Genomic DNA, 13815 nt, shown 5'->3' on the forward strand with positions numbered 1-13815 from the left:
GAATTTAGATGCAACAATGATACATTGCAGGAACTCTATGTACAGGTCTGGACTTGAGTAAAATGGCATCTTAGGCCTACTGTTTCAGCCAACCAACACACATAAACTAAACCCTCCACTCTTCCTCTGATCGCCCCTCCCTCCATCTTGGGCTTCCCGTGCTATGCACATTAATTTTTTTCTTCCTTTTCTCAAATTGTGCTTTACTCTTCAACTTTTTCAAGAAGCCATATCTTCCTATATGCTCTGAAGTGCATTTTATTTTTTTTTTCTTTTTACACAACCTTTTCATCCAATCATGGCTTGAGCAGAAATTTTGATTAAGGGAATAAATTGTGTTGCTGTTCAGCTTTAATTTGCCTTGCATCCTTTCAACACACCTTTCCTGCCAAGTAAGTACAGTAATAACCATTTAGGAAATAACTCAGTTAAACCAGAGCCACCAAAAGCACTGGGTTATGCATGTTCTGAAATACATTCAGAGCATTTTCCCAACTTTTTAATCCAGATTGTACCAAAGGCTTAATGTTCAAAGATGATAAAATAGTAACTCACAATAAACTAACAAGCCAATTGTTGTCTGGATATATAGGTCCTATCTTGGAACTGCCTTCCTCCCTAACCCCCAAAAAAGACTGCCTGTGAATCCTTCTGGTTTTAGACTGGGATGAAGGCAGAAGTTCAAATTTCTACAGTCATGTATTTCAAGTGAATGCTGACATACATATACATAGCATGCCTCTTCATTCCTCAACCTAAACTGTCAAAGGCAGCTACCTGCATACATGCCTGAAGTGTGATTGTGAGGAAAGTGAAAAAAATAACAACTTTGTTGCTCCTAGACAGTACACTGCCCCTGCACACATTTATAGCAACCTTCTTTGTACACCTCTGAGGTCTGTCAGAAAAGCAAAAGAAATGAATGAACACACTGTCCTCAGCCCAAACACAAGGTATAACCTCATGTGCACACCTGTAAGGTTTGACTGTGATGGCAATTAAAGAAGTAATAACCACACAATCCATCTCCCCCCACACACACTACTAGTTTTGTACTTACTTCAACAAACAGAAATATACAGTGCAACACTAGTACTGTCACACCAGATCAGTGACTGTCATTTAGCAGTTGCCAAACAGCAGCAAGGGTAAGTCACTTTTATTTACCTTCCCTGATTTTTCTCATAGTTTTGCTCTATCCTTTGTAAAAAGTTTGATTTGCTTGTAAATCATCCAGGATTATAGTCCATAAATCCAGACATCATAGTTTTATATTTATTTGACCAAAAACTTAAAGCTGACGAAAAAGGTATTATATTATTACATTTTTTTAATTGAATTAGTGTAATATTTGGAACGTGTTCATTACTTTGAGCCTTTATTCTGCTATTATAGGTATTGCAATGAATTAATCTGCAAAAACGTTGAAAGTTGCAGTAGCTGGTATTCTGACAGTGTTTATAAAACGCCCTGAAAAAAGAAAGCCTTCCCTGAAGATCAGAAGCATCAGCTTTTCTTAAAATCCAAGATTTGCACTGAGAACAATCACTCTGGGCTGCTGATCTCTCTAGTGCTTACCTTGCCTATGTTCATTATCAGCTTTATCCTAACAGCGTCATATCACAGACCTGTTCATGTTAAAGAGCATAATCAGGAAATTAATACATTTTTTTTCTCATTAGTTCCCCAACCAGCAGCAGCTTTTGTGGGGCCCCCACACACAGTCAAGGATGACTAAGGGGGCCCCCTTGCAGCCATGGGTATTGCAAGTACCTAAGGTTGGCTATGTTCATTTTAGTGGGCTGAATGTTCACTAGCAGAGTTTAACTAAGCCAGGGGTACTATATCAGTGGTAAAATATTTAATGGAATTGTGAAGCCTGTTGCTTGATAAAACACTGTTAGTATAACCAAAGATATCTTTGAATTTTAAAGGAGATATAAATTATGACTTATTACCCATCTGGTTTATTAAGTACACAAGACTGTTGTACTAGCTTTTGTTAGTTTGACAGACCTGTTGCAAAATATCAGAGTAAGGCAACCTGCTGTGGTTGGGGGCCCCCCAGCAACCGCAGGGTTCGCTGGTGCCTAAAGCCGGCTATGCACCTCATACTTACAAGTGAAAAGACTGCGGGGATTATGCATAAGTGTGTTTGAATTTCAGCTTTGGTCTAGGGGAAGTCTTGATTTTTTTATGTTACTGTGGGTGTAATACTAATCAACAGCAAAAGAAGATCCTGCAGGTTGACATCTATCACACACACTACACATTGGCATCATAGTATTCTCATAAGTGTTAGCACAAACTACACTAGTGTGAAGGAAAACAAGCTTATGTGCATTACTGGGAAATTACCTTTAGCTGCAATTGATGGCATCTGAGACAACATCTTGAATATCCTTTCATTGAAAATGGCACTCAATGAAATTGTCCCTTCCCACGGTGGTAGAGAAAAGTACATCTACTTTCTTTTATTTAAAGAATAATATCAGCATTATACCAACACTGAAGAAGGGTACAAATGTTGATGTGTTATTCAACTTAATAAGAAGTGATTCAAAGAAATGTCTTACTCTCATACAAAGGATTTTTTTTTCTTGACTCTTGCCAGCCTTCAACAAGCAAAGGAAATACACCAATCCAGGATAACAAAGGCTCCACCTCACTAAGTTAAATTGGAATTGTGGTTAGCAAGTAGAATATATGGGATAATGGGGGATATAAGCAAGGTGAAACAAGGGATGCCCCCCCACAAAAAAAAATAAAAACAGTCTTAATTAAAATGTACTGCACCTGGGGTCTTATAACATACTTTCAGTATATGCTGATCTTATACTCAAAATTCAACATCATCTTTGATTCCACATATTAAAGTCAAGAAGAAACGTGAATAAAATATACACTTTGTCTTGAGATCATTTGTTAATGTATGAAGTCTTGAGATAATTAATCAATGACTGAAGGGCTTCAACAGACAGCTGGGGCAAAGAGTCTGAAAAATGAAAAAAAAATGCCTCAAGGGCTGGGGTGTTTTGTTTTTTCTAAGGCTTTGAATGGCAATAGCAACAAATTTTTCATGTTTTTATTTTCAAAATACAATGGATATAAAAAGTTTACACACCCCTGTAAAATTCCAGGTTTTTGTGATATAAAAAAATGAGACCACAATAAATCATTTCAAAACTTTTCCCACCTTTAATGTGACATATAATCTGTACAATTCAATTGAAAAACAAACAAATCTGTTAGGAGAAAAATATAAAAAATAAAAAATGTACAATAAGCTGGTTGCATAAGTGTGCACACCCTTAAATTAATACTTTGTTGAAACACCTTTTGATTTAATTACAGTATTCAGTCTTCTTGGGTAGGAGTCTATCAGCATGGCACATCTTCAGTTGGCAATATTTGCCCACTCTTCCTTGCAAAAGCTCTCCAAATTTGTCAGATTGCAAGTGCATCTCTTGTGTACAACCCTCTTCAGGTCATCCCACAGATTTTCTGTTGGATTTAAGTCTGGGCTCTGGCTGGGCCATTCCAAAACTTTAATTTTCTTCTGGTGAAGCCATTCTTTTGTTGATTTGGATACATGCTTGGGGCCATTGTCATGATGAAAGGTGAAATTCCTCTTCATCTTCAGCTTTCTAGCAGACGCCTGAAGGTTTTGGGCCAAAAGTGACTGGTATTTGGAACTATTTATAATTCCCTCCACCTTGACTAAAGCCCCAGTTCCAGCTGAAGAAAAGCAACCCCAAAGCATGATACTGCCTCACCACCATGCTTCACCGTGGGATGGTGTTCTTTTGGTGATGCGAAATGTTGTTTTTGTGCCAAACATACCTTTTGGAATTGTGGCCAAAAAGTTCAACCTTGGTCTCATCAGACCATAACACATTTTCCCACATGCTTTTGGGAGACTTGATGTATTGTTTTGCAAATTTTAGCTGGGCCTGGATATTTTTCTGTGTAAGAAAAGGCTTCCGTCTTGCAACCCTACCCCATAGCCCAGACATATGGAGAATACGGGAGATTGTTGTCACATGTAGTACACAACCAGTACTTGCCAAAAATTCCTGCAGCTCCTTCAGTGTTGCTGTAGGTCTCTTGGCAGCCTCCCTGACCAGTTTTCGTTTTGTCTTTTCATCAGTTTTGGAGGGACGTCCAGTTCTTTGCAACGTCATTGTTGTCCCATATTTTCTCCACTTTTTGATGACTGTCTTCACTGTGTTACATGGTATAGCCAATGCTGTGGAAAATTTTTTTTACCCTTCTCCTGACTGATACCTTTCAACAATGAGATCCCTTTGATGCTTTGTAAGCTCTCTGCGAACCATGGATTTTGCTGTAGCAGGCAACTGAGTACATGTCAGGAAAATCCTAATAGGACAGCTGAACTTTATTTGGGGTTAATCAGAGTCTCTTTAATTGATGGCAGGTGTGTACCCAAGAAGTCTGAATGCTGCAATTAAATCAAAAGTATTAGTTTAAGGGTGTGCAAACTTATGCAACCAGCTTATTGTACATTTTTCATTTTTTATATTTCTTCCCATAACAAATTTGTTTGTTTTTCAATTGAATTGTACAGGTTATAGGTCACATTAAAGGTGGGAAAAGTTTTGAAATGATTTATTGTGGTCTCATTTTTTTATATCACAAAAACCTGGCATTTTAACAGGGGTGTGCAAGCTTTTTATATCCACTGTATAGGCTTTAGTACCACTCTGTTGTGTATATAATATTCAGAAAGATTATAAACACACAGAATTTATCATAGAAATGAAGTTGTGTGACTAGTCTTTATGCTATTCCATTGTATTCAGGAAGCTATCTTTGTCATACTATGCAAAAATAAACTGCTATGTAGCAGCCAGTAAAGCAGTCATTTCAACATTCACAGGGACTGCAGAAACAGATTCTAGACTCTCTAACCTAGAACTTAGCTAAATGGGTTTAATTATTTCAATGTTTGACTTGGATAACATACATATACACAGTTTCATAAACTTTAATATTGCTGCAATAATACTAGAGTAAAAAAAGTACCTGTCATGTCGCAGGATAGGTGTTGGTAACACACATGTAAGCAGCCATCCAAACTCTGCTAAAGTGTGAAGTAAAGGGCCATAATCAGTTTTGAGAGCTGCACCCTGTGAAGAAATAACAAAAGTTGTGTTATTAAAGAACTTTTAAGTACAGTATTGATGAATAACAAAATTTACATTCATTTTAGACATTGACAGTATGTCCCCCTAAACTACACATTACTATTTTTTGTAGAACTGGAAGCACTAATTAAATAAGGAAGAGAGAAGAGTTTGTGTGTGTGTGTGTGTGTGTGTGTGTGTGTGTGTGTGTGTGTGTGTGTGTGTGTGTGTGTGTGTGTGTGTGTGTGTGTGTGTGTGTGTGTGGTGCATGCATACACTTGTGCATCTGTGTATGCTTGCTATTTGACCTAGTTTAGTTTCCTGGCTCTGTACAAAAAACAGCATAGGTTGTGCAGCATTTATCTGCTACTTGCCAAACAACCATTGCCATGATGATTTACTAAAAACTCAAAAACAAGTGCATTTTCGTCTAAATATGCACACTCTGATGGGCATACATATGAAAGTCAAGCAACATTTAATGTTGTGCATTACAGTGTATAAAGCACATTGCCTATATGTGAATTTTATTTTGAATACTTTTCAGATAAGACTGCTATTAAGTGTACTCATACAGAACACAAGAGGGCAGGAGTTCCACTGCTGAAAATTTCATTAACTTGTATCCCTTCCTCTTCTCACATGCTGCCACTCCCTAATTATGAAGAGTAGGTCATGGCTGACATTTGTGGAGTGCAAAGCACGTAGTCCCTATATATAAAGGGATGTTGGGGATAACATGGGTAACTATTGATCTATGTTCCTACTTTGCTGTCTTGTCAAGACATTTAGTATATTATCAGCTACATGATTAGATACATAAGAATACTCACTGATGTTGAAAGAAGTAAATCTACATTCTAAATCTTCTCGAATTTTACTGCAACTCATTTGCAAGTGACGTACCATTTTTTCATCTACCTAAGTCATCCTCAAATCCCTCTGTCAACTTACTTTTGCATAGTCCCTACTGGAAAGGCATTTCAGAGTACTGCCACCTTCACACCTTTACTGTGAAAAAGTATTTTACTAACTCAGCCTTGATGCTTCCCTCTTTCACAAGCTACTTGTGACTGGCCTCAAAACAACTGTGCACATATCACAACTACCAGACAACAACTACACCAAACTGGCAGGTTGAATACACACTACACACAGTCTTGTAATACATGTACTCATGCATGTAAAGTTACAAGCAATTGAAACAATGTAAAATATACTGAGAAAGCATTTTTGCAGTGGACAAGCCTCCCTGCATCTCCCACAGTATTCTTGTGGGAAATTAATGGGTAATTAAAAGCCTGTCTCACGCCACCCTTTAGAAAACAACAAGATCAGAGTAACCAAGCAAAGATAAATTTCATCCATAAACATCTCAGTACTATGTAAAGAAGGCAACAGCATGTGGTGAGCAACTGACAAATCAAGCTATTATATTTGAGCAGCCGTGTTGCAAGCATCTGAATTTCTACCTTTTGTCTCCTCAAGAAGGTGTCACACTTGTCCCCAAACAATACAGTACATCTAGATGCTACCTTTTCTTACCAATTTTCTCTTCCACTGAGTATACATTAAGCATTCTCAATTCTTCATTTTCCAGACCTACATTCATTTCATTAAGTCTCTGCTGTATATACATTAGAATAGTCTCTTTTTCTCTGTCATCATACGTGGTCAAAGTACTCTAGATGCGGTCTTACAAGTGCTCTCTATACTGGACAACAGACCTCAGCTGCTGTTTGAGTAAACTTACCCTTTCATGTACTGAAGCATTTAATTGTCTTCTGCTGCTGTCCTTTTACTTATTTGTCTTCCAAATGGTCATTCCTTGTAACATATAAATATTCACTCAAGAATTCCCGAAAAAATATAAAATGATGCACTTTTTTACATTAAATCCCATGTCTAGGTCTAGCTGTGGACTGCCCCTTTCTTGAATAGAATGTTACCAACAGCTGCCATCAACACAGAAGTTGATCTTTCTCTTCAGATTTCAACATAATATTTGACACAAACATGCTCTGACATTAAACTAACTAGTAACAGGCTTTTATGTGGACAGTTCTCCCTAACTACAATCAGCTGTTTCCAGTAAGTCAAACAAGTGTCTATGGATGACACACACTTGCCCCTAACCCCTCTTTAATCTGTGTGCAATCTCTGTAAGGAAAACTGTCAAGTTATTGCTGAAATCCAGAAAAATCACTTTTAAGGGGTTTCCTCTCTTTCCACCACAATAATAACAAAATCACAGAATTTAAATTGGAATGACAAGGTACCTATGGTGTGACGCCAATAGGACAGTTAACATGAAGGAACCCCACTGGTCTGCACTGCATATTTTTCCCATAACCTTTCCTGAGATGGTAAAGAAAGTGGCAGGCAATAATTATCCAGAATTTTACTCAATACACCTCTGTATAGAGGAACTACTGCTGCTACCTACCCTTCATCAGGTGACACCATTCTGTTTTTTGTGAAGACAGTCAAGCTTAGCAAGCGATTCCTTTAACACCACTCCTTTCCCTTTCAGTACCATAGAAGACAGCTCGATTAGCCTCTGTGTTTTAGCTTTTTAAAATTACACACACCATGCTACTCTCAACCATACTGAATTCCTCGGTATTTACTGGTTTAGGAAAAAATAATGGGGTGCCACGAATTCCTGAGTGGCCCTTTAATTCTCAATTTTTTTTTTATGCAACATTGCAACTTTAAATTTATGGATGATGCCACCATGCGTCGCCAGTGTACAGGGGTGTGTGTGGTGATTGCCTGTCAGACTCTTGACATGGGACTCGAAGATTTCAAAAAAAAAAAAAAAAAACAAAACAAACAAAATTCAGTTGTTTACAGCCACCAACTTGCAGGCAGCTTGTAGGGAACTCTCACTTTAATTTTCCGCTTGATCAAGCTGTAATGACTTGATGGTGATAGAAAGATTGCTATCAACCTTCTTCCTCTTGTAACAGTGAGCTGTGCATAGCTGGATTAAAGAAGGTAGGTTGTTATGTGCACATCTCTTTCACTGGAGTTAGAGTTTGTGTAAACTGTTCAGCAAGGTTAGGTATATGTCAAGTAATATATCAGAGCATTTAGTTAGCAGTATTCATAGCTCTTTGTACAGCAGGAAACAATGGTCCAAATCTGGACTGTCATACAAACTGAGGGAAATATGGTAACCCAACATTCTGCGTGGTCCTTTATATCCCAGGTGTGTCCTTTAATACTGTTGTGTTGGATCGAGTCACCATTTACAGAAATGAAAACCTTGTCTAAGTCCGTGTGCAAAAACTATTTTTTTTAGAATGTTTTAAGGTCTGTGAATGCTGATGTGTTTTTCAATAATGTAGAATGTTTTAAGGTTTGTGAATGCTGCCACGTTTTTCAGTAATGTACAATGTTTAAGGTCTGCAAATGCTGCCACATTTTTCAGTAATGCAGCTCATGTTTTTAAATAACAAAATACGACAACAAACCAGTCCATGTCTTTCTGTGACAGGTTTGGCTTAGACTACAGACTGCTTCACACGCAGAGCATGGTCCTCTCATGCTGTCAGCACAGAGTGGCGGCCACTTCCAGGTGAGTGCTGAAACTTTAGTGATTGAAACTGTGGGGCTGCACGATTCAAGCTGCAAGGGTGGGTGATTTTTTGGAACAGCTTCCCAGACAGGGGAAGGGGCTGTCAACAGCCTTGTGTCAGGAGTCTGCTGTTAGTCGCTAGAGGGGAAGTGGAGGGCTTGCTCTCCAGTTACAGTCAGTTTTGCTCAGCTGCAGGGCACTAAGGTAAGGCTATGCTGCCCCACGCGCACCCCCTTCATGTGCGGCTATCAGTGCATGCTGCCGCTGAGGTTATAGTGTGATGGCTAATGCTACTGTTGTTGTTTATGAAGACCTGACTGGCAGCTGATGAGAGTTGGAGAGTCTGTCTCTCATACGTTGGTCAGATCCCTCTCCAGTACTCTGGGATCCCATTGAGAGGCCGTGGGAGTTTAGTGTACCAATTTGCATTAGCTTTTGTGAAAAGGATCATGTAGGGGAGAAGTGTAAGAAGCTGTAACAATGTGTAATACCCACCACTTTTTAATGTTTAGGAAAAGAAAAAATGTCAAGTGTCACCACCACGGACCAACGTAAAATATACCAAGAAGTGTTTAATCTCCAACAACACGATAAAAACAACAAGACCCCTTATTGCAAATGATGAGTGCTTTCGGATTTCTCCTTCTTCAGATCGTATAATAGGAAGTGGAAACTCTTACATTTAAAAAAATATAAAACACCAATCAGGCATCAATTTCAGGACCAGTCCCTTGTCATTATCCAATGAATAATTGCACCAATGAAAGACTGTGAAGGGAGACACTCCTTCTATTCAGCCAATCACTGCTCTCCTATTCTTTAACATAGGTTTTAATAGTACTACGGCATTAAGTCCTGGCGATCTATCTGCCCTCAAGTTTATAATCCATTTAGCTTCGTTTCTCAAAGTATTATTCATGATATCTCCTTGTCTCATACCTTGAAAAGTAATTTCAATGGCTTGAAATTTAAAGTAATGTGTTGTAAATTGTGCAACATGACATGCTAATGCATTCCAGTTGTCTATATTCAGAATATCATGAAGATGTCTTAAGATTCTATTTTTGAACATTTGGTCCATTTTTCCAACATAACATGCTGAACAAGCCTGACATACCGCAAGAAAAAACAGATGTTGTGTGCAGCAGTCAGCATAACAAGAAAACGAGAGAGTATATGCTTTAAGTTCTTTTTGTTCCTAAAAGTAAACTTGGGAGTTTTCACTCAGCTTGTTATCCTGTGTAAGGACAGGCCAAAACTTTTTATTATCTCACAAACTTGCTTGCTATCATTTGTGTAGGTTAAAATTAAATTAAGTGGGTCTTTTCTGGGAATATTGCTTTCAGTGAACCCATTACTAGCACTGTCTCTCCTATAAAGAAACGGGAAGCCTTTGTCTTTCCCAAGTTGAGCCCTTTTCTCAACACTGATGGTGGTATCTTTAAAGCTGTAACCTCTTTGCCCTAAATTGGCTTGAAGTTGTTCTAGCTCTCTATGATACTCAAATTCTTGAGTGCATAACCTGGAAATCCTAGTTACTTCATTCACCATAATATTCTTAAACACATGCTTAGGATGTAAACTACTTTTATGTAAACAGTGACTTTTCCATGTGTCTTTCCTATGTATGGTAGCATTGACCTTTCTTTCTTGATCTAAAAACACCTTCACATCTAGAAAATCAATACTTGCAGGAGAGCTTTGAGCCGTGAATTTTAAAAAGTTGGAAGTTCCATTCAGATAAATTACGAAGTTCTCCAATTGCTGTGCATTACCTCTCCATAGGAGAAAGAGGTCATCAACAAAATGACCATAGTAGATTACATTATACCATGGGTTCGAGGTGTTGGGAACATATTTCCATTCCCATTCTGAGAGCACCAGGTTAGAATAACTATTGGCACATGGCGTGCCCATGACAACCCCCCACCGCTGCCAATAGTAATTCTTACCATAATAGAAAATGTTAGTGTCCAAGATGATATCAAATAGGGTACATATGAGATCCAAATCAAGATTATGTGCCACCCTTCTACCCAGATTTCTTATAGATTCAACCCCATAATCATTGGGGATTGAAGTAAAAAGGCTACAAATGTCCATGGTCACAAGGAGAATGTCAGTACAGCTCAAATGTTGATCTACAACAGAGCCTAACTGATATAAAAAAGTGCCCGTGTCTTTAAGAATCGTTGGTATGGCTGTTACCAAGGTTTTTAATTCCTTCTCAACATAAATTGATAAGGGCTCTGTAACCCAACCACGGCCTACTACAACTGGTTGTAGTGGAGGATTGACAATGTCCTTGTGAATCTTTGGTAGTCCACTAATGGAAGCTATAACAGGATGAGGTGTCTCATAATATTTCTATGAAAGAAAAAGCAACGTTGATTGATTTACAGCACAACCAAGATATTGTGATTAAACCCTCAGATAAAGGTGGTGCCATAGGGTAAGCACTGACTTATTCATCTTTGCATCAACAGTTCTTCTAGATCCTGTTTCACGCCAGTAATTTTCCTGTCCAACTGTAATTTACTTATTTTCTCATAGGTCTTAATGTCCTGTAACACTGAGTCCATCACATCAATACCACTTAGAATCAAGTACCACTATGGCACCAACTTTGTCTGAGGGTTTAATCACAATATCTTGGTTGTGCTGTAAATCAATCAACGCTGCTTTTTCTTTCGTAGAAATATTATGATAGCGTCGTACTTTTGTTTTCCACTGTCTGATTTTCTCTACCTCATTCTCACAAAGCTTAATAAAAAGATCCACTGTGGGATGATTCACAGGGACAAAAGTACTCAGTTTCTTTAGATATACTGGTTGTTTGACTTGATTTCTAAAAATGTTACATAAAGATACATTTCTGCCAAAATACTTAACTTCAAGACCAGGGGCACAGTAAAAAAAAATTCTTGGGTGGTGAAAGCCAGGATACCTTTTTGGCTAGGCTTACATAGGCTCTAGGGCCAATAGCCTAGTACCTACCTATGAACCTATGAAGGCTCTTAATGAGTGAATAAAAGACTTGAGGATTTTATTCAGTTTCTGTTCATTCAGTTATTACACTCTGCCTTGTTCACCATTTTGGTATGGATTCTTTGTGACTGAGCATGTTTTCACATCACTTCTTTTCCAGTTTACTATCTCCCTGTATTATTTATTTATTTTTTTGCTTACCTTTATGTTGCACTCTCCTGACCTGTGTTAATAATACTTTTCCTATCCCCCCTCTGGTTTTAATATACTTTTCAAATCTTGCAGCTTGTAATACCTGTCTCAACATATTCTCAGTTTTCTTCAACACTTGTCATGGGTTCTGTTCAGACTCTTCTGTACTTGCATAACTTGAGAGCATGCTGTAAATAATAAATGCTGCTTGTTAGAGCTGTTGTGCATGCATTCTTTATTTAGTGCTACAGAAATGCAATGGCACTCCACACACTTGTGTAGGCACTTTAGACTACCTTTTCTCCTACTTTACTTTTTATCCTAGGAGAACAGAAACATTAAGGGAAGGCCTATTATTTAATATTGCGCATCACAAGAAACATAGGAAATGCAAGGCAATTGAGTTACAAGACCATGAACACCTTGTCAGTATTCACATTCATGCTATATCCCTGAGATCATGAAAGGCACAGCAGGTCTGTGGGTACCTATCCAATCAATCCATTCTTTTCCAGTCTGGATAGCACTCATAACCAGATCCCATTTCCAGATCCTTCAACAAAAAAAATGGCAGATTCCTGATCTGGCTAACACTCCTAACCTCAAGAGTTGATGAACACAAAAATAAAAAAAATAAAAAAACTGCAAATTATACCATGCAATACCACACATAGCATACTAATGAGCTACAGTCTTGCAGTCCTGCTCACAAAAGCAGTATTAATTTCTGTACCAGCATTCAGAAATTTTGGAACAGAAATGAAAAAGTATACTGCACTACAGATTGACTGTTGTCTCCTGATTGCAACACCTATTAGCTTGCGCCCAGAGCAGCTGCTCCCTTTACCCTTCCCTAGCTATGTCTCTGTAAGATGGGTAGGTATTAGATAATAAATTTGACTCTTCAGTGTATTTTGTATACGAACTGGTGGAAATGTTTAAGTTCTTTGTTCTGGTACTAATGGAACTATTTGACTTGTAAATCTAGAAGGATGGGATCCCTTAACGGAATGGAATGCAAGGCATAGATCACGCCACAAGAGCTTACAGAAAACAGTTAAAAGGACAGCACTTCAGTCCTTTCCTGGTTACCCAAGGACCTTAGGCCAGCAATCGTCTTGGTTAAGAAACTATGGGGCCTTTCCAGTTGCTTAATATGTCTATAAATGTGCATCCCGAATGGGGTGTTGTAGTCAATCCAGCATAGGAGAGCTGGCTGTTGGTGTTTACATCCTATTCCTCAGCAAACTCCACCAACAGCCCAGGTCTATTCCTGAACTCAAATAAGCAGCAGTACAGACAGAGGACCTGCCTCCGTTGTTGCCTCACAGCAAGAGGTTCTCCCGTTTGATTCTCGGCTTGGGTTGGAAATGCCTTCTGTGTGGAGTCTGCATGTCCTCCCCGCGGTCGAGTGGGCGTTCGAAAGACATGCGTTGAATGGGCGTGCCTTCGTTGAAGGTTGGGTGTCGAGCTGGCGACTTGACACCATAAAAAACAACTGCGAATCATTAGTGGACCGGAGTTCCGCTGTGGTGACCCCTAACCGGGAAAAGTCGAAAGACAAACAACAACAGACAGAGGACCTGCCTCTGCAGCATCAGACCAGTAAGTCTTTTTAAGCTTTTTGCCCTTCCTGCCTGATGACTATCAGGTCCTTTTTTGGACAACTGGCCTATTCATTCTTTTTAACTCATTACAGCTTGGTGATGCCTCCAGGTGTTTCTGCAGTTACATCCTACTAACCCCTCCAGTCATCAAATATTGCTTATTCATATTTGCATTAATAATTTCAAACCCATGTTACATACAAAGTATTAAATTAGCCCTAGGCGTGAGTGTGTGTGTGTGTGTGTGTGCCTTCTGTGGAAGGTTGGGCGTTGGGCTGGCACCTCAACACCGTAAAAC

The 13815-nt window shown here is 38.7% G+C and overlaps 1 protein-coding gene across 1 annotated transcript in view; it reads right to left on the reverse strand.

Moving 5' to 3' along the window:
• Positions 1-13815, reverse strand: part of RFTN2 (raftlin family member 2) — a 1293449-nt gene that overhangs the window by 182049 nt on the left and 1097585 nt on the right. Inside the window, exon 7 of the mRNA XM_044060680.1 lies at positions 5047-5150. Coding sequence (XP_043916615.1) covers positions 5047-5150 — 104 coding nt within the window. The remainder of the gene's footprint in view (positions 1-5046; positions 5151-13815) is intronic.

Source organism: Protopterus annectens, chromosome 2.part0, assembly GCF_019279795.1.
Source record: "Protopterus annectens isolate FY-2018-M chromosome 2.part0, PAN1.0, whole genome shotgun sequence".
NCBI lineage: Eukaryota > Metazoa > Chordata > Ceratodontiformes > Protopteridae > Protopterus > Protopterus annectens.